This window comes from Heterocephalus glaber, unplaced genomic scaffold (assembly GCF_053883595.1).
Source record: "Heterocephalus glaber isolate CG9 unplaced genomic scaffold, H.glaber_assembly_v1.0 deba00001504, whole genome shotgun sequence".
Taxonomy (NCBI): Eukaryota; Metazoa; Chordata; class Mammalia; order Rodentia; family Bathyergidae; genus Heterocephalus; species Heterocephalus glaber.
Window position 1 is genome coordinate 4,709,431 of NW_028258324.1, and position 19,776 is coordinate 4,729,206.

A 19,776-nucleotide genomic window follows, 5' to 3' on the forward strand; every position below is an offset into this window, starting at 1 on the left:
GGAATGATTTTTGGAGTATTGCTTCCTTTTCAACTGAAGAGTTTGAAGAGCAGTGGCATTAGATCTTCTCTAAATTTCATGTAGAATTCAGCAATGAAACCATCAGTGCTTGCACTTTACTTTGTTGGTAGGTTTTAAATTACATTTTCAATTTCATTGACTGATACTGGGTTATTTAGAATTTTTGTATCTTCTTGATTTAGCTTTGGTAATTCATATGTATCTAGGAATCTGTCAATTTCTTTTGTGTTTTCCATCTTACTAAAGTGCAGGTTGACAAAGTAGATATTGATAATCTTCTGGATTTCTACAGGATCCGCTGTGATTTTACCCTTTTTTTCTTAATTACATGAATTTGAGTCTGTTCTTTACATTTTCTATAAGGTTGGTTAAGGGTTTATAAATTTTAATCTTTCAACAAACCAACTGTTCACTTCATTGATTCTTCGTATTGTTTTCTTAGTCTCAATTGTGTTAATTTCTGGTCTGATCTTTATAATTTCTTCTCTTGTATGAGCTTTTGGCTTGACTTGTTCTTCTTTTTCTAGATGTTTGAGGTTCAACATTAGGTTATTTGAGCTGGTTCTGTTTTCCTGATGTGAGAATTTTCCTCTTAGGACTGCCTTCATTGTGTCCCACAGATTCTGTTACGTTGTGTCTGTATTATCATTTAATTGTATATGCTGTTTAATTTCTTCTTTAGTTTCATCTGTGACCCATTGGTTGTTCAGAAGGGTATTATTTAATTTCCATGTGTTTATGCGGTTTTTGTGGTTTGTTTTGCTGTTGATTGCCAATTTCATTGCACTGTGGTAAGATAATATGCATAGGATGATTTCAATTCCTTTGCATTTAGTTAAGCATGTTTCATGGGCTAGTATATGGTCTGTTTTGAAGAACGTCCCATGTGCAGCTGAGAAGAATTGTATTCTGATGTTGTGAGGTGAAACACTCTGTAGACATCCACTAAGTCCATTTGTTCACATGTTTGGTTCAGTTCTGATATTTCTTTGTTGATTTTTTTTGTCTAGTTGATCTGTCTATTGGTGACAGTGGGGTATTGAGTTCCCCCATTGTATTAGTGCTTAATTGATTTTTCATGTCTGTTAATATTTGTTTTACATAGGTACACTGGTATTTAGTGCATATATATTTATGATTGTTATCTCTTCCTTTTGGATTGTTCCCTTAACAAGGATGTTGTGACCTTCTTTGTCTCTCTTAATCAATCTTGGCTTGAAATCTACTTTGTCTGCAAATAGTATTGTTACCCCTGCTTTTTTTTTGGCTTCCTGTCTCTGCTAAGGTCCCAACTTTGGAGCACAGGACAGAGAAAGGAAAGAAAAAGAAAAAAAAAAGAGGGGTGGGGGTGGCAGGGCTGGCTGCCCTTCCATCAGTGAAGGTGCAGAGTCCTGGTCAGCTCTGTTTGCCAATGGCAGCGAAATCAGCTGCCAGGCTGCAGTGTCCTTTGTGCAGAGGAGGGCTAAAGAGACAAGAGGCCTTCTTTCCCAAATCTATCCTGTGTGGTTTGAGTTAGCTGCATCCTTTTAGTCCATCAGTTTCTGGGGATCTTCCCAGTATGGCCAGTCTTGCTTGGTGCTGCCCACTGCCCTGGTAGCCCTGTGGGTTGATGTGCTGTTTCATGAAGTCTGGTGCCCATGTTTTATTTGATCTACTAGTTTCTTATTTCAGATTGGTTTTGGCATCAAGATGTATGTCCCTCCCTTTCTTCCAATTATCTGTGTTTTTAGTTGATTTTTCTCTAGGTTTAACATGTGACTGCTCCTCCTTTCAGCCATGTTGAATCTCCCCCAATACTTCTTTTAATCTCTTCCAGTGCAGATTGGCAGTTTATTGATTTCATTCCTTTCTTTCTCTCTTTTTTGTTTTGCCTTTTTTTCTTCTTTGTTATCTCTTCTCTCCCTTTCTACTTTTTCTAGATTTTATGTTAGCAGAGCTTACCTTTTATGGCACTTATCAGTGAAGTGGCATCTTCTTTTAGTTGGTAGAGCAATCCATTACAGTATGTCTTATTAAACTTCATCTCTTTTTTCTTTTTATTATTTCTATCAGTACTCAAGATTTCAGGCTTTAAAGATTGTTTTTATGTTCATGTTTTGATCCTAAAATTTGATAGTGCCTAATCACACAAGTCGGGTAACATATGCAGTAGTCATCTCTGATCAGTGCTTTTGCCTTCATCATTTTTCTTCCCCTGATGTCAACCATAGTCCAAAAATACAGTACACCAAAGGAAAAGAGAGACAGAGAGACACACAGAAGGAGGTGGGGAATGAATTATTTCCCTTCAAAATCCTTGTCCTCACTTTGGACACACTCACCCCATCATTTCCACCACCCTCTAAAATATCCCTGGAAGTCCTACCCTGTGAGTCTCTTTAGTTGCACTGTTGTGGCTGCCTTGATGTCCTGAATCATTAAAAATATTTATCTTTAATGGTCATTTTGACTGTGGGTAAGAGCCAGAAATTGTATAGTGCCAGATCCAGTAAATAAGATAGATGAGGACAGAATATGTTCTTTTTAAAATTAATCTCATTGGTATGCCTTTGACATACATGATGATCACATTCATCACAGGGAATTTGTACCTGTACATAAATATCTTAATTCTTTTTCTTCCCATTCCCCTCCCTTTCCTTCAATCCTTCCCCTCCCTATTCACAAAACTTTGTTTCTATTGGTTTCTTTCTATTTTCTTTTAAAAAATCCCTATTCCTTTCCTTCCCATCCCTCTCCTCCCTCCCTTGTTTTCCTTTCCATTTAAACATTTTCTTCCTTCTTTCCGATATTTGTCCTCCAAGATGGACCTTATTTACAAATTGGGTTTCTCACACAAGAGAAACAATGTGATATTTAAACATGTGTGTCTGATTTATTTCACTTAAAATTATGTTCACAAAGTGCATCCATTTGCTTAAAAATGTCTCAAGTTTATCTTTTTTTATGGCAGAGTAGTACTCCATTGTATATAAAAAACATATTTTCTATCCATTCATCTGTTGATAAGCATATGGGCTGTTTTAAAGACCTAGCTATTATAAATTGTGCTGCTATAAGCATTGATGTGTATATCTTGCTGTGGTATGATTCTTTTAACTTTTTGGGGAAGATACCTAGAGGGAAATCTCTGGGTCAAATGGGACCTCTAGTTTTAGTTTTTTTTGGAGAATCTCCATACTGATTTCCATAGTGGTTGTACCAATTTACACTCCCACCAACAGTTGGAGAAGGACTCCTTTTATGCCACAGCCTTGCCAGAATTTGTTATTGATTGTTTTTTTGATAATAGCCGTTCTTTTAAGAGTGATACGGAATTTCAGTATTGTTTCAATTTGCATTTCTTTTTTCATATATTTATTTGTTTGTACTTCTTTATCTGAGATACGTCTGTTCACTTCAGATGCCCGGTTTTGATTAGGCCTTTAAATTTGAGAGGCCTGATTTTTTTAAAGTTCTTTATGTATTCTAGATATGAGTCTTTCGTCTGAGGAATAGCTGGTAAAAATTTTTTCCTATTCTGTGGGTTGTCTTTGCTCTGTTGGTAGTTTATTTTGCTGTACAAAAGCTTTTTTTCCCCTTAAATTCTCTTATTGGTATATTTTAGGTATACTGTATATTTACATTTATCATTGGGTACTTATACCGAAACATGATGTATCTTGGTTATTATTTTTTCCCCATTCCCTGTCCTCCCTTCACCCCCTCCACCCTTCCCTATTTACAAAGATTTTGTTTCCATTTTTTCCTTTTCTCGTGTGTGTGTGTGTGTGTGTGTGTGTGTGTGTGTGTGTATTTTTTTTTTTCTTTTTTTTTTTTTTCTTTTGGTACCAGGAATCGAACTTGGGACTTTGCGATTGTGCGGCAGGTGCCGGAACCACTGAGCTGAATCCCCGGGCCCTTTTCTCACAGTTTTTCTTTCCTGTCTTTCCTTTCCCTTTCTCCTCCCAATTCCCCTACCACTTTGGACCTTTTATTCCTATTTCAAATTATCAATTATTCATTTTAATCATTTTAATCCTTATTTACACTTTCAGTTTCTCACACCAGAGAAATTATTTGGTATTATGCATGTGTGTCCTATTTATTTCACTTGAGAGTATGGCCTCAGTACTCATCCATTTAGCTATAAATGTCTTTAATTTATCATTTTTTGTGGCTGAGTAGTACTCCATTTTATTTTTAAAAAACCCACATCTTCTTTATCCAGTTTCCAATTGATGGGCACTTGTGCTGTTTCCAAACTTTAGCTATTACAAACTATGCCACTATAAACATGGGTGCAACATATATCACTGTGCTATGATTCTTTTAAGCTTTTGGGAAGATACCCAGCAGGGGAATAACTGGGCCAAATGGGACCTATGCTCCTAGTTCTTTGAGGTATCTCCATACTGATTTCTACAGTGATTGTCCCAGTCTGGACTCCCACCAACAATGGAGAAGTGTTGCTTTCTCCCCACACACCCGCCAACATTTGTAATTTGTTGATTTCTTGATAGCAGTCACTCTTTCTGGGGTGAGGTGGAATCTCAGTGTTGTTTTCATCTGCATCTCTCGAATGACCAGTGATGTTGAACATTTTTTCACATGTTTATTTGCTGCTTTTACTTTTTGTCTGAGAAATGTCTGTTCATTTCAGATGCCTGTTTTTGAATTGGGTCTTTAAATTTGTGGGGTCTTAACTTTTTAAATTCTTTATATATTCTAGATAATAGTCCTTTGTCTAAGGTACAGCTGCTGAATATTTTTTCCCACATTGTAGGTTGTCTCTTAGCTCTGTTGGTGGTTTCTCCTGCAGTGCAGAAGCTTTTTCATAAAATGAGATCCTAGTTGTGGATTCTTTGTGCTAGTTCCCATGCTGCTGAGGTTTAGTTCATAAAGTCTTTTCCAATGTCTTCAAGAGTTTACCTAACTTATCTTCCACCAAGTTTAGTGTTCCTGTCTTAATATTTAGATCTTTAATCCACTTCAATCTTAAATTAGTGCATGGTGATAGGTATGGGTCTAGTTTTAATGTCTGACAAGTTGAAATCAAGTTTTTCCAGTATCACTCATTAAATAGGCTATCTTTCCTCCAATGAGGGTGATTGGCTCCTTTGTCAAAGATGAGGTGGCTGAGTATGTCTGAAGTTGTTTGTGCATCTTCTAATCTATTCCCCTGATCCTTGGATCTGTTCCTTTGCCAGTACCATGCTGTTTTTTTTATCACAGTAGCTTTCTATTATAGTTTCAAGTAGGGGATTGTGATACCCCCTGCCATGTCTCTGTTGCCTAGTATTGCCTTTGCTATTCAAGGTCTCTTTTGGTTCCAAATGAATTTTTGAATTGTTTTCTCTAGTTCTGTGAAGTATATTGTTGGAATTTCAATCGACATTGCATTAAATCTATATAGCAGTTTTGGAAGTATGGCCATTTTCACTATATTAGTTCTTCCTACCCAGGAACAAGGGATGTCTTTCCATTTTCTTATATCCTCCTCAGTCTCCTTTTTCAGAGTGCTGTAGTTTTCAGTGTAGAGGTCTTTTGCTTCCTTTGTTAGATTGATTCCTAGATATTTCATTTTTTGGTCGCTATTATAAAAGGAATTGTTTCCCTAATTTCTCTCTCAATGAGTCTGTTATTTGTGTATCAGCTACTCTACTGAGTCTATCAATTAAGCCTAGAAGTCTTTTGGCTGAATTTTTTGGGTCTTCTAAGTAAAGTATCATATCATCAGCAAATAATGACAGTTTAACTTCTTCATTCACTATCTTTATTCCTTTTATTTCTTTCTCTTTTATAATTGCTGTGGCTAATGTTTCCAGAACTATGTTTAACAGGAGTGGTGATAGTGGGCATCCTTGTCTTATTGCTGATTTTAGTGTGAAAGTTTTTAGTTTTTGACCATTTAGTATGATGTTGGCTGTTGGTTTTTCATAGATAGCCTTAATCAGGTTGAGATAAAGACCTTCTGTTTCAGTTATCTGTAGTGTTTTTATCATGAATGGTTGTTGGATTTTGTCAGATGCCTTTTCTGCATCTATTGAGCTGATCATACGGTTTTTGTCCTTGACTCTGTTAATATACTGTATTGCATTTACTGATTTACAAATATTGAACCATCCTTGCATACCTGGCAGAAATCTGACTTGGTCGGGCATATGATCTTCTTCTTTTTTTTGCTTAAATTCTTTTATTGTTACATTTCAGGCATACAATATGTTTACATTTATCATTGGGTGCTTGTACCTATACATGATGTATCTTGGTTCTTTTTTCCACATTACCTGTGTGCCCTTCACCCCTCTACCCTTCCCTATTTACATAGACTTCGTTTCCTTCTTTTTTTCTCTTTTCATAATTTTTCCTTTCCATTCTTCCCTTTCCCCATCTTCTCCCACCACCCCTACCCCTTTGGACCTTTTCCTATTTCAAAGTGTCAATTGTTATTAATCCTTTTAATCCTTATTTACACTTTCAGTTTCTCACATTAGGGAAACTATTCGGTATTTCCACATGTGTGTCCTATTTATTTCACTTAAGAGTATGGGCTCAATATGCATCCATTTAGCTACAAGTGTCTTTAGTTTCTCATTCTTTATGGCTGAGTAGTGCTCCATTTTATGAAAAAAACCACATCTTTATCCAGTTTCCAGTTGATGGGCACTTGGGCTGTTTCCAAGCTTTAGCTTTTACAAACTGTGCCACTATAAATATGAGTGCACGTATATCTCTGTGGTGTGATTCTTTTAATTCTTTGGGGAAGATATCCAGCAGGGGAATAGCTGGGTCAAATGGACCTCCAGCCCTATTTCTTTGAGGTATCTCCACACTGATTTCCATAGTGTTCGCACCAGTCTGCACTCCCACCAACAATGGAGAAGGGTTCCTTTCTCTCCACACCCCCACCAGCATTTGTTATTGGTTGATTTCTTGATAGCAGCCACTCTTTCTGGGGTAAGGTGGAATTTCAGTGTTGTTTTCATCTGCATCTCTCAAATGATGAGTGATGTTGAACATTTTTTCATATGTTTATTTGCTGCTTTTACTTCTTTGTCTGAGAAATGTCTGTTCATTTCAGATGCCCATTTTTGAATTGTGTCTTTGAATTTGGGGGTCTGATTTTTTTCAGTTCTTTATATATTCTAGATAGTAACCCTTTGTCTGAGTTACAGCTGTTAAAAATTTTTTCCCACATTGTAGGTTTTCTGTTAGCTCTGCTGGTGGTTTCTCTTGCAGTGCAAAAGCTTTTCAATAAGATGAAATCCCAATTGTTGATTCTTTCTGCTAGTTCCCGTGCTACTGAGGTTTTGTTTATAAAGTGTTTTCCTATGCCAATATCTTCAAGAGTTCTACCTAATTTATCTTCCACCAAGTTTAGTGTTTCTGTCTTAATATTTAGACCTTTAATCCACTTAGATCTCAGTTTAGTGCATAGTGATAGACATGGGTCTAGTTTTAATCTCTGACAGGTTGAAATCCAGTTTTCCCAGTACCACTCATTAAATAGGCTATCTTTCCTCCAATGAGGGTGATTGGCTCCTTTGTCAAAGATGAGGTGGCTGAGTATGTCTGAAGTTGTTTGTGCATCTTCTAATCTATTCCTCTGATCCTCGGGTCTGTTTCTTTGACAGTACCCTGCTGTTTTTATCACAGTACCTTTGTAGTATAGATTCAAGTTGGGTATTGTGATACCCCCAGCCATGTCTCCGTTGCCCAGAATTGCTTTTGCTATTCTAGGTCTCTTCTGGTTCCAAATGAATTTTTGGATTGTTTTCTCTAGCTATGTGAATTACAGTGTTGGAATTTCATTCGGCTTTGCATTAAATCTACATAGCAGTTTTGGAAGTATGGCCATTTTCACTATATTGATTCTTCTTACCCAGGAACAATTGATGTCTTTCCATTTTCTTATATCCTCCTCGATCTCCTTTTTCAAGGTGCTGTAGTTTTCAGTGTAGAGGTCTTTTGCTTCCTTTGTTAGATTGATTCCTAGATATTTCATTTTTTGGGATGGTATTGTAAAAGGAATTGTTTCCCTAATTTCCCTCTCAGTGAGTCTGCTATTTGTGTATAAGAAGGCTATTGTTTTTTGAATGTTGACCATATATCCACCTCCTCTACTGAATCTGTCAATGAAGTCCAGAAGTCTTTTGGTAGAGTTTTTTTGCCCTCTATTTAAAGTATCATATCATCAGCAAATAATGACAGTTCAACTTCTTCCTTTCCTATCTTTATTCCCTTTATTTCTTTCTCTTTTCTAATTGCCGTGGCTAATGTTTCCAGAACCGTATTGAACAGGAGTGGTGATAGTGGGCATCCTTGTCTTGTTCCTAATTTTAGAATGAAAGTTTTCAGTTTTTGACCATTTAGTATGATGTTGTCTGTTGGTTTTTCACAGATAGCCTTAATCAGGTTGAGATAAAGACCTTCTGTTTCAGTTATCTGTAGTGTTTTTATCCTGAATGGTTGTTGGATTTTGTTGAATGCCCTTTCTGCATCTATTGAGATGGTCATATGGTTTTTGTCCTTGACTCTGTTAATATAGTGTATTACCTTTATTGATTTACGTATGTTGAACCATCCTTGCATCCCTGGGATAAATCCAACTTGGTCAGGGTGTATGATCTTCTTGATGATCCTCTGTATTCTCTTTGCCAGTATCTTGTTGAGGATTTTTGCATCTATGTTCGTTAGTGAGATTGGCCTGTAGTTGTCTTTCTGGTTGCATCTTTCCCTGGTTTTGGAATCAAAGTAACACTTGCTTCCAGGAATGAATTTGGAAGCCTTGCTTCCCTTTCAATTTCCTTGATGAGTTTAGAGAGTAACAGCATTAGTTCTTCTTTAAATGTCTTGTAGAATTCAGCAGTGAAGCCATCAGGACCTGGGCTTTTCTTTGTTCATAAATTTTTTATTACATTTTCAATTTCACTCATTGTAATTGGGGTATTTAGAATTTCTATATCTTCTTCATTTAACTTTGGCAATTCATATGCATCTAGGAATCTGTCCATTTCTTCTGTGTTTTCCATTTTATTAGAGTACAGGTTTTCAAAGTAGTTATTGATGATCCTCTGGATTTCTGCTGGTTCTGTTGTGACTTCCCCTTTTTTGTTGTTAATTGCATGGATTTGAGTCTTTTCTTTCCTTTTTTTTTTATAAGGTTGACTAAAGGTTTATGGATTTTATTTATTCTTTCAAAAAAACAACTCTTTGACTCATTAATTTTTTTGTGTCATTCTCTTAGTCTCCATTGCATTGATTTCTGCTCTGATCTTTATAATTTCCTCTCTGTGCCAGCTTTGGGTTGTTTATTCTCTTCTTTTTCTAGGAGTTTGAGGTTCTGCATTAGATTATTTATCTGCGTTCTCTTGGTTTTCCTAATATGGGCATTCAGTGCTATTAATTGCCCGCGTAGAACTGCTTTCATTGTGTCCCATAGATTCCTAAATGTTTTACTGGCATTATCATTTACTTGTAGAAACTGTCTAATTTCTTCTTTAAATTTCGTCTGTGACCCATTGGTTTGTTCAGGAGGGTGTTATTCAATTTCCAGGTGTTTGTGGGAGTTTTGCAGTTTCTCATGTTATTGATCTCCAATTTTATTGCACTGTGGTCTGATAATATACAGGGGTTAATTTCAGTTCTTCTACATTGATTTAAACATGTCCTGTGAGCTAGCAGGAGAGAGGGAGAAGGAAGAAGGAAGGAGGAAGGGGGGAAAGGGAGGGAAGGAAGATGGGAGGGAGGGAGGGAGAGACAGACAGAGACAGAGACAGAAACAGAGAGACTGACTTACTCTGACTCACCAGCAGTCTAATCCACCGATGAGTGTAGTGTTCCTATGATCCAGTCACAGATACTTTGGGGAGATATTTTGTGTCTATAAACAATTATACTAATCTTGTGTGTTTTTTTAATCCTGTGAATTTTAAAGTTTTCATTATCAATTCTTCCTTTACAGATAACCAGTACTTATCATTTAGGTGTTATTACATACAATTATGGGCTTTACCATAAGTTCCAGTGTTTTCCCATATTAGGATTCCCTGTTATATAGGTTATCTTTTGTTATGAGACAGTATATAAAATAACGTTGTAGTCCAGTTGCTGATGTCTTTGAATAATATAGATTTTATTTACAAAATATTTAGGTCACATATGCTTTTTTGAATGAAAATTTTGTATATCAATGAAATGATTGGGAAACTAAAATGCTTTTTTTTAAAGAACACAGTTCTTATTCCTTACAAAATAAAATTAAATTGTGATAAATATCAAAATGAAAAAAGTCATAAAAGAGTAAAAAAATTTTTTTATAAAAGCTCTCAAATTGATATATTCTTTTGAGCCTAAGTATGAGTCAGAGTCTGAGAATTATTTCTGCAACTTAGACTTTCATAATCTGTAAGCTGTCCATTAGATGATAATGCTGGTTTTAGAGATACATGCATGGCAAGCTGTGTATGTGATACTATATTGTGAAAGTGATTTGATGGACCATCTCCAATCTGCAAACTTTTAAAAAATTTTTGAAATGTTATTTTTACAGTGCTTAAGATGACAGTTTTCTTCTGAGGATAGACGGATTGCACATTGTTATGACATTCATACATAATATATTTTGTGCAATTCTATGTTGTTGTTTGTTTGTTTTTGGTGCAGTGCTGAGATTGAACCCAGGGCCTCACAATAAGCTAGGCAAGTGTCCCACTGAGCTACTCTTGGTCTGCAACTATGTATTCTTAACATGCAGATCCTTGCTACTATAGGAGTTTTACGGTTTCCATTGGTATTTTAATATATATGAATGTTAATCATAGTTTCCTTTTTCTAATGGAAAATCTTTTCTCTTTTACAGGGGATCTTTCCTGCAAATTACATTCACTTGAAAAAGGCAATTGTCAGTAATAGGGGGTGAGTAGTTGGCTTTATTAATTCTGTCTACAATTATGGGTTGTAGAGGACAGTTATTTGTCTTTTTGGTTCTTGGTACCAATTATACTATTGACAGATTTCCCTGGCAAAAATATGCATTCATTATCATAAGTAATTTTCAGAAGATAATTTTTTTAAATGCTTACAACTGTGATCCATTTTTCTGTATCAAAGAGAAGTAACCTTAGTTGTGAATTTTATAAAAGCAATTATGTATGCAGTGTGTTTTAAAAAAAAATAGTGGTACTGTTTTAAGAATAGTCATAGAATAGGAATTAGAGATGAATGTGTCATTTTGCTTCTGTATTAAAAATGAAGGAAACTTTTGGTATCTTCTATTTGCAAGGAAAAATTGAAAGAAAATTATAAAGTCATTACCTTAAGGATAAGATCTTACAAAGAATGGATTCATAGTTTCATCATCGATTTGAAAAGCAAAAGCAATCTGCACAAAAAAGACACAAGAATTAAACATATAAAAATGTTAATACTTGCTTTGAATTTTATAAGCATGAATAATTTTTGAAATATTTTTCTTGGCATGTCCTATTTTTAAAGTTATTTAATTTTAAAAAATAATTTTAAAATATAAAATTTAAGTAATGTATAATTTTCCAGTAAGGTAGCATTCTATAGTTGAAATAATGGTTTTTACCAGAGAGTAAATAAGCATCAGAGTAACCTTCTAGTTAAGAGTTAGGGTTAGTCAAGAAAGCAGAAACTATGTGAATTAATTTATAAGGTGGAATCTAATATAGAAAATTATTTGCATGCATGTTGGAAGGATAAAGGAACAAAAGAGGAAATACTCATATAACCCCAAAGTGATAACTGTACACAGTAGCTTACATTCTAATGGCTGGAGACACAAAGTGTGATGGATTGGGTATACTAGAACCCGGGAACTCAGGGATGAGTCTTGATATACTGGAGCTCAAACATTTGAGAAATGGACATCACATGGCTGCTGCATTTTTATCTATGAACAGTGTGGTAATGAGGATGGGTTCTGGGAATGCCAAAGGTAACTAGCGGGGAATTCGTTGCCTGAAAAGCAACAAGCATACCTCCTTATCTCCTTTTGCTCAGTATCTTTCTAATGTCCCCACATGACAAAGGAGAATGTGAAACAGTTTGTGATCTCAGGACCAGTATTTAGAAAGATAGATTTGGAGATGATAGTTATTAATGAAGGACTTCTATGCTTTCTTTTAATTCTTCTCTTATAACAAACTTTGTACTGTTAAATTCATATTCCTTTGAAAAGGTATTTTGGGGCATCTAAAGAAATTTTCTAGTCACTGTGCTTTATGAAGACAAATAGGTAGTAACAGAATTATATAAAGCTAACCTGGAAAGGTGTTTATGAGTAAAATGATTCCCCAGGCAGATTGTCATTTTTATTGCTGATGAATTGAGCTTTAAAAAAATCATACAAAGAATTAACTCTTTTGAGTTTAAAGAGCTAAGCTTGAAGAGTAATTTGCCAATTTAGGAGTTAAACTCTAAGAACAATAAGCCTGAGTTTGGATATATGTAATTAGGTTGTATTATGGATTATTTTCATTTCAGCATAGTAAAAGTGGTGTTATGAAATATTTCTTTTGAAAAAATACTATAAGGTCTTTTAGATGTGATAATCACTGGTTAAATTGAACCTTTGTATGACAAACATATGTATTCTGTAGCATCTGAGTGACATGCAGTTTATTCATCCTTCTATATTATATGGGATGTATCTTCCTGACTCACATGCTTAAAGTACCTTTCTTGGTTATAGGAAATAACATGGTTAGTTTATTGTTTATTATTATCACTTATAGTATTTTTGGTTGTGCTTCATAATGAAACATCTTGGCTTCTAAGTTTGGGTTGCCATTGTTTCTGTTTAAATAAGTAGTTTTAGTTGACTAAGTACATTTTATTGGTTTTAATTTTTAATTCTAGAACAAATGATAGTTTGACTTTCAGAATAGTTTGAAATGTATATAGGACAGGAAGATGGCATTTCACTTTCTTGATATAAAAGGGCATTAATTTGTTTAAGACTTTTAAAAACAAAACTTTTAATAAGCTCATCTCATTTTTCCTTTTTAATTTGTAGAATTTTAAAAAGAATTCAGGGGCTGGGGATTTAGCTCAGTGGTTCTGCTGCCTGCTTCACAAGTGCAAGGTCCCAAGTTCGATCCCCGGTACTAAAAAAAACCAAAAAAACCACAAAACTTCAATAAACATGTTTTATTTTTCTTAGTGTATCTTTTTCATTTTTAGTCTTTATTAATTGTATAAAACACTGGTTTCAATACATATATTTTGACCATATCAATTCCCCTGATACCCTTATCCCCAACACACACTTCCTTCCTCTTGTCTAATAAATAGTCTCCCTTCTACTTTCATGTCATCTTTTAAAATTCCTTATATTAGGGAGAACATTCCATTCTTGTCTTTTTTAATCTGGCTTATTCTGCTTGACCTGAGGGGTTCCAGTTCCATCTACTTTCTTACTTGCTTAACATGATGGTTTCCAGTTCCATCCACTTTTCTGCAAATGACAAAATTTCCTATATATATGCATATGGTTGAATGGATATATATATATAATCTCCGAAAATATATATCTCCATTGATTTAGCCCTGCCCTAATCCCAGAAGTCTGGTTGGCATAAAAGGGGCAGAAAGATGCTCTTAAAGTTCCTTGTTGCTTTTGCTATCATGTGGGTGCCATGAACTGTTTCTCCTCTTCAAAACCCCTCTGCCATGTGCCACTCTGTGTTGGAGCCAGCTGATTGTGGACTGAAACGTCTATAAACTATGAGCTAAATGAACCCTTTCCCCTATAATATTGGGTGTTGGTAATTTTGTCTCAGCAACAAGAGAAAAGTAACTAACACATCTATATAGTCACATTTTATTTATCCATTCATCTGTTGATGGGCACATAGGGCATCTTCATATCTTGGCTATTGTGAATTATGCCAAATTAAACATGGATATGTAAAGTAATCCTGTAGTATGCTGACTCTAATTCCTTCGGTTATATACCAAGAAGTGGTGTAGCTGGAAACAGTAGCTCTGTTATTTTTGTTTGTTTGTTTTTGTTTTGAAGAATCTTTATACTGATTCCCATAGTGGTTGAATTAATTCACATTGTCACCAGCAGTGTAGGAAGGTTCCCTTTGCCCTGCATCCTCAACAGCGTTTATTGCTTTTTTGTATGCTTGGTGATAGCCATTCTGACAGGGATGAGAGGGATTGTTAGTATAGTTTCGATTTGCATTTCCCTACTAGCTAAAGATGTTGAACAGTTTTTCTGATCTTTATTGGCCATTTGTACTTCCTTTTTTGGGGGGGGGAAATGTCTGTTCATTGCATTCTCCCACTATTGATTGCGCTATGTGACTTGGTGTTTTTTGAGTTCTTTATGTGATCTAGATTTTAATCCTCTGTTCAGAAGAGTAGCTGGCAAAACTTTTCTTCCATTCTGTAGGCTCTCTTTACTCTGTTAGTTATTTCCTTTATTCTTTTAAATTTTCTTTGACTAGAAATATAAATGAACCTACTATAGATGGCTGGCTAATAAATTTGGAGTATGATATGGTATCCAAATCTCAGGGTTGCATACCACTACCAGTTCTGATTCAGTAGTCATAATGCCTGTGGTAGGAAAGTCTTTGGAGTTGAACTCATGTATAGCTTCTGTCTTTTTCACTATATTCATTTTAGGATGGCTAGGAAATAGGCAGATTAGGTTCATGGGACACTGGGTTTAGTGATGGTATAGTCGAGGGCATAAGGAAAATTGGCTTCCTTTGCAAGATAGCTCATGAATGTGATGTAATTTCATTTTTCAAGCAAGGGACGTACAGAGAGATCTTTTCTATTGCAAAGGGAGGTCTAATATGAGGTGGAGCTCAGAGTCTTCTAAATTATCCAATGTCTTTGTCTCCAGTCTGATTTATAGGTAATCATTTTTTCAAGTAATTAACTTGCCTATTATTTTATTATTTATGATAAGGCCGTTAATTAACTGACCTTGTAATTCAGTAATCTTCAGGATCAAAACCTGAATTTGACTCTGGGTATGTGAGTCTGATGTAGAAAGAAATTGTCCTGAACTCTTTCATGAGCATCAAAAAAGTGAGCATTCAGCTTATTGCAGTCTTTGTTTCCTGACTAGAAGTTATTCTTCCACTTAGATATTGTGGAGTATATAGAATTATCTTATCCATTCATTCTACATTTGCTAGATTAACTCTTAATTCATACTAGACATGAATCGATATGATTGATATGTTATCAACATAGCTGCCAGAGTAGTTCTTCAAAAAAGTAGGTTAGATCATGTTCTTCCCCTACTTAACATTTCCACTGGCTTCCATCTCATTGAGAACAAAACTCAAAGTTTTTGCAAAAGCTCACAAAATTTAATGATATGATTTCTTTTCATCTCTCCCTTTCACTCTGACTACTTTCCCTATTTCTCATACTACTTCGATGACACAGTCTTCCTCACTGTCCTTCCTTTTATGCAGACATACCAGGTATGTTGTTGCCTTGAGATTTTTCCTCATTTTGTTTTCTGTGCTTTGAATACTGTGCCTAGTCAATCTGTCACTTCCTTCAAATGTTTTCTTAAATCTCCTCAGCAACACACATTCTTATTACTATATTTACTTCTGCCTCTTCCTTTCCCTCACCAACTCAAAACTGGATGCTCCCACAAGACTGCTACTTCTGGATATTGACTGTAGCAGTTGCCAAGATGACTTTGTTTTCAATCTCTGCCTCTTTGGGTTATTGGTTTCCTTTTCTAAGTATGGGGTAGATGGAGCTCACGCCAGTCCTGTAGCTGAGGCACAGGAAAGTTGAAAAATCAAGAGTCCATTATTGACGTCTTGTAGAATAGGAAGCAGTTATTTTTTTTTCCTTAGATTTTTTTACATTTTGGGGTACATTTTAAGTATACAGTATGTTTACATTTATCATTGGGTACTTGTACCTGTACATGATGTATCTTAGTTCTTATTTTTTTCCCCATTCCCTGTCCTCCCTTCACCCCGTCCACCCTTCCCTATTTACAAAAACTTTGTTTCCATTTTTCCTTTTCTCATAATTTTTCCTTTCCCTTCTTTCCTTTCCCCTACCCCTCCCACTTCCCCTACCCCTTTGGACCTTTTCTTCCTATTTCACATTATCAATTATTCATTTTAATCATTATTTACACTTTCAGTTTCTCACACCAGAGAAACTATTCGGTATTTACACATGTGTCCTATTTATTTCACTTAAGAGTATGTCCTCAGTATGCATCCATTTAGCTATAAATGTCTCTAGTTTCTCGTTCCTTATGGCTGAGTAGTACTCCATTTTATATAAAAAAACACATCTTCTCTATCCAGTTTCCAGTTGATGGGTAGTTGGGCTGTTTCCAAGCTTTTGGTAAGGAAGCAGTTCTATTTATCTCTACATTGGAAGGTTTTCTCAAACATTAGAAGAGGATTATGATGCAGGATAGCTAAGGAAAACCTTATAATTTTCCCCAACACTGTCTTTTTTCCTTTGTGTTTCCTGATAAGCATAGGTGAGAGTTTTCCATGTCTTGTAAGTAGTCTTTCATTCTTTGGGTCTCCTTTTTTTTACTGTCTTGCATTCTAGAGTTATTCTTCAGTATTGTCTTGCAACTAATTTTCCCTTCAATTCTTCGTTATGTCTCATATTGACATTTTCTCTTCTTCCTTGATAATATTTCTGTATGATTTTATTGTGGTAAAATATAAATATATACAAGTTACCTTTTTAACTCTTTGCAAGTATTTAATCTAGTGACATTAGCTACATGTTAATTGTTGTACAGTGTTGTGCAGTCATCATCAAAATTCATCTCCAGAACCTTCCAAACACTGAACCTTTTAAATCATAACTCCCCATTCTTCTCCTGTCGGGTAATCTCTCTTCTACTTTTTGATTCTGAATTTCCTATTTTAGGCACCCTATATAAATGGAATAATGAAATAATTTGTCCTGTTATATCTGACTTTTTCACTGCCATAATGTTTTCAAGATTCATCCCTGTTATACAATGTACTAGAATTTAGTGATTTAAAAATTGAACAGTATTTCATTATATACACACAGCTTGAGCATCCCTAATCTGCAGATCTGAAATCTGAAACTTTTTGAGTGCTAAGGTTCGGCGATTTTGATTTACACATGTTCAACTCGTAAAGTCTGTGAAAATATTCTAAAACCTGAAAAATTCTAAAATGTAAATCAGTTCTAACTCCAGGCATTTCAGATAAGGGATATTCAAACCTGTACTACATCTCTTTTTTCGATTCAGCTGTCGATAGGCATTTGAGTGACAATATTTTTTCATTTTTAATATTTCTAGTTGATTCTTTTGGATACCATTGACTTTTATTTCATTTGTGCTTACTTTTGTTTTATACTTGTTTCTTTTTGTAAATAGAAGATATTCCTTCCATTCTCCAACCATCCTAAACACTTAAAAATGCTTAACAAACTGTTCTATATAATTTTATTGAAAACAACTTATTTGTATTATTTTAAAGTCTTTGAACATTATAGTCTTTGTAAAGTTTGTTTTGGAACTTTAAATTTTTTCTTCCATTCCCCACCTGTGAGCACATCTGTCTAGTTATTATACAGTTACCACTAATTGTCCTTCAGGTTTAGAACAGCATTTTTAGCACTTCCTTCTGCCACTGGGGCCATGGCAGATCTTGACTCTTGGCTGATTTGGGGGAATGGGTTGCTTTCAGTCTGATCTTTTTAGTTCTGCAGCTTGCTAAAAGACATATTCCCAAATGAGGTTGAATAGTAATTCTTGCTGTGCCTTATTGTGGTCTTTCAGGGAGCTTCAAGAAGTGAACCTGACCTTGGTGGTTTTACCTTGATGACCTTGTGACTACCCTGATTCACTGCTCTGTGTTCTGTTCCTACCCAGTTGAGATGTTTATTTTATTTTGGGCCTCAGAAATATATTTGGTTTTGTGTTTTTAAAAAAAATTATGATTATTAACAAATATTAATTGTACAAATTAATGGCTCTTTACTGTGACGTTTCTATATGTGCACTGAGCTTTTTTTATTTTTTTCTTTTGTCGTTATTGGTACCGGGGATCAAACTTGGAATGTTGCGCTTGCAAGGCAGGTGGCAGAACCACTGAGCTAAATCCCCGGCCCCTATGTGCATTGAGCTTTGATCAAGACACCCTACCTTCTCCTTCTTTTCTCCCACTCCCCCTATCTCCCTTCCCAGACTCTAATAGTCCCTCTTCTACTTTCAAGTCTTTCTTTTTTTTAAATTTTCCGCAAATGAGAGAAAATAACTGTTCCCCCTGAGATGGAATCCCAGTATAGTTTTGATTTCTATTTTTCTGATGGTTAAAGATACTGAACATTTAAAATATATTTATTGGCCATCTGTACTTTCTCTTTTCTGTAGTGTCTATTCAGATCATTTGTCCATTTATTTGTTAGGTTATTCTTATTCAGCTTTTTAAGATCTTTATATATTTTAGATGTTAATCCTCTATAAACAAACAGCTGGCTTGGATTCTTTTCTGTTTTATAGGCTTTATTTCCTTTGCTGTGCAGATGCTTTTTAACTTGGTGTTATCTCATTTGTCAATTCTTGCTTTTGTTTCCTGGGATATTAGAATCCCACTCAGGAAATCGTTGCCTGTGCCAGTGTTTTGAAGTGTTTCTCCTATATTTTGTTCTAGTAATTTCAAAGTTCAGTTTTTATATTAAGATTTTTGATCCATTTGGTTGATTTTTTTTGTACAGAGTGAGAGATAATGGTCTAGTTTTAGTCTTCTGCATATGTCTATCCAGTTTTCCCAGCACCATTTTGTGGAGACTGTCTTTTCTGTAATATATGTTTTTGTTATGAGTCAGTTGGCTGAAGATGCATACATTTTTTTATTAGCACATATTCTACAAAATTATGATGGTTTCACTGTGATAATTTCATACATCCATATCACATACTTTGATCATATCCCTTCATTACTCTCCTTTACCCTCACCCCCATTTCCTTCTGCTTCTCTATATAATAGTCTCCCTTCTCCTCTCGTGTCAGTTTTTTTTTAGATTCCTTATATGAGAGAAAACATCCCATATTTGTGTTTCTGAGTCAGGCTTATTTCAGGTGCATAAATTTATTTCTGGGTCTCTATTGTGGCCCATTGGCCTAGGGTCTGTTTTTAAACTAGAACTATGTTGGTTTTGTTACTAAAGCTCTATAGTGTATTTTGAAATCAGCATTGTTCTTTTTGCTTAGAATTGCTTTGGGTATTTGGGGTCTTTTTGGTTTCCATATGAAATTTAGGATATTTTTTGTAAGACTAACATTGGTATTTTGATGGGGATTGTACTAAATCTGTACATTGCTTTGAGTAGTAGGTCAATGTCAATTATTCTCTCAATCCATGTGCACTAGGTACTGAACAATATATAAAATTTAGCTAATTTTGACAGTGTTTAATTTCAGATACTCTTTAGTTATTTGTAAGTAATGAAGAAGTGTGAAAGGTTAAAAATCAACAATAGCTACCATTTATTAAATATTCTAAATACTAGGCATTGTATATGATATTTTTATCACACCACACTTGGAATCCCAGATTGGCAGGTGGAAGTATTCACTTATTTCAGATGAGGAAAAGCAAAGCTTTGAGAGCTCAAGTATCTTTTCCAAAGTAGCATAACTGGGACGTGGGAAAATTTAAGTAGTTAACGCCAAATTAACATATCCTGAAGTTCATGTTGTTAACTATATTCATGTACAAAAGCTATCTAATTAA

At 35.0% G+C, this 19,776-nt stretch overlaps 1 protein-coding gene across 7 annotated transcripts in view; it reads left to right on the forward strand.

Moving 5' to 3' along the window:
• Dock3 (dedicator of cytokinesis 3) overlaps positions 1-19,776 on the forward strand; it is a 633,495-nt gene that overhangs the window by 182,196 nt on the left and 431,523 nt on the right. For all 7 annotated transcript variants that reach the window (XM_004834160.4, XM_087186904.1, XM_087186907.1 and 4 more), the window contains exon 4: positions 10,865-10,920. In XM_004834160.4, coding sequence (XP_004834217.2) covers positions 10,865-10,920 — 56 coding nt within the window. The remainder of the gene's footprint in view (positions 1-10,864; positions 10,921-19,776) is intronic.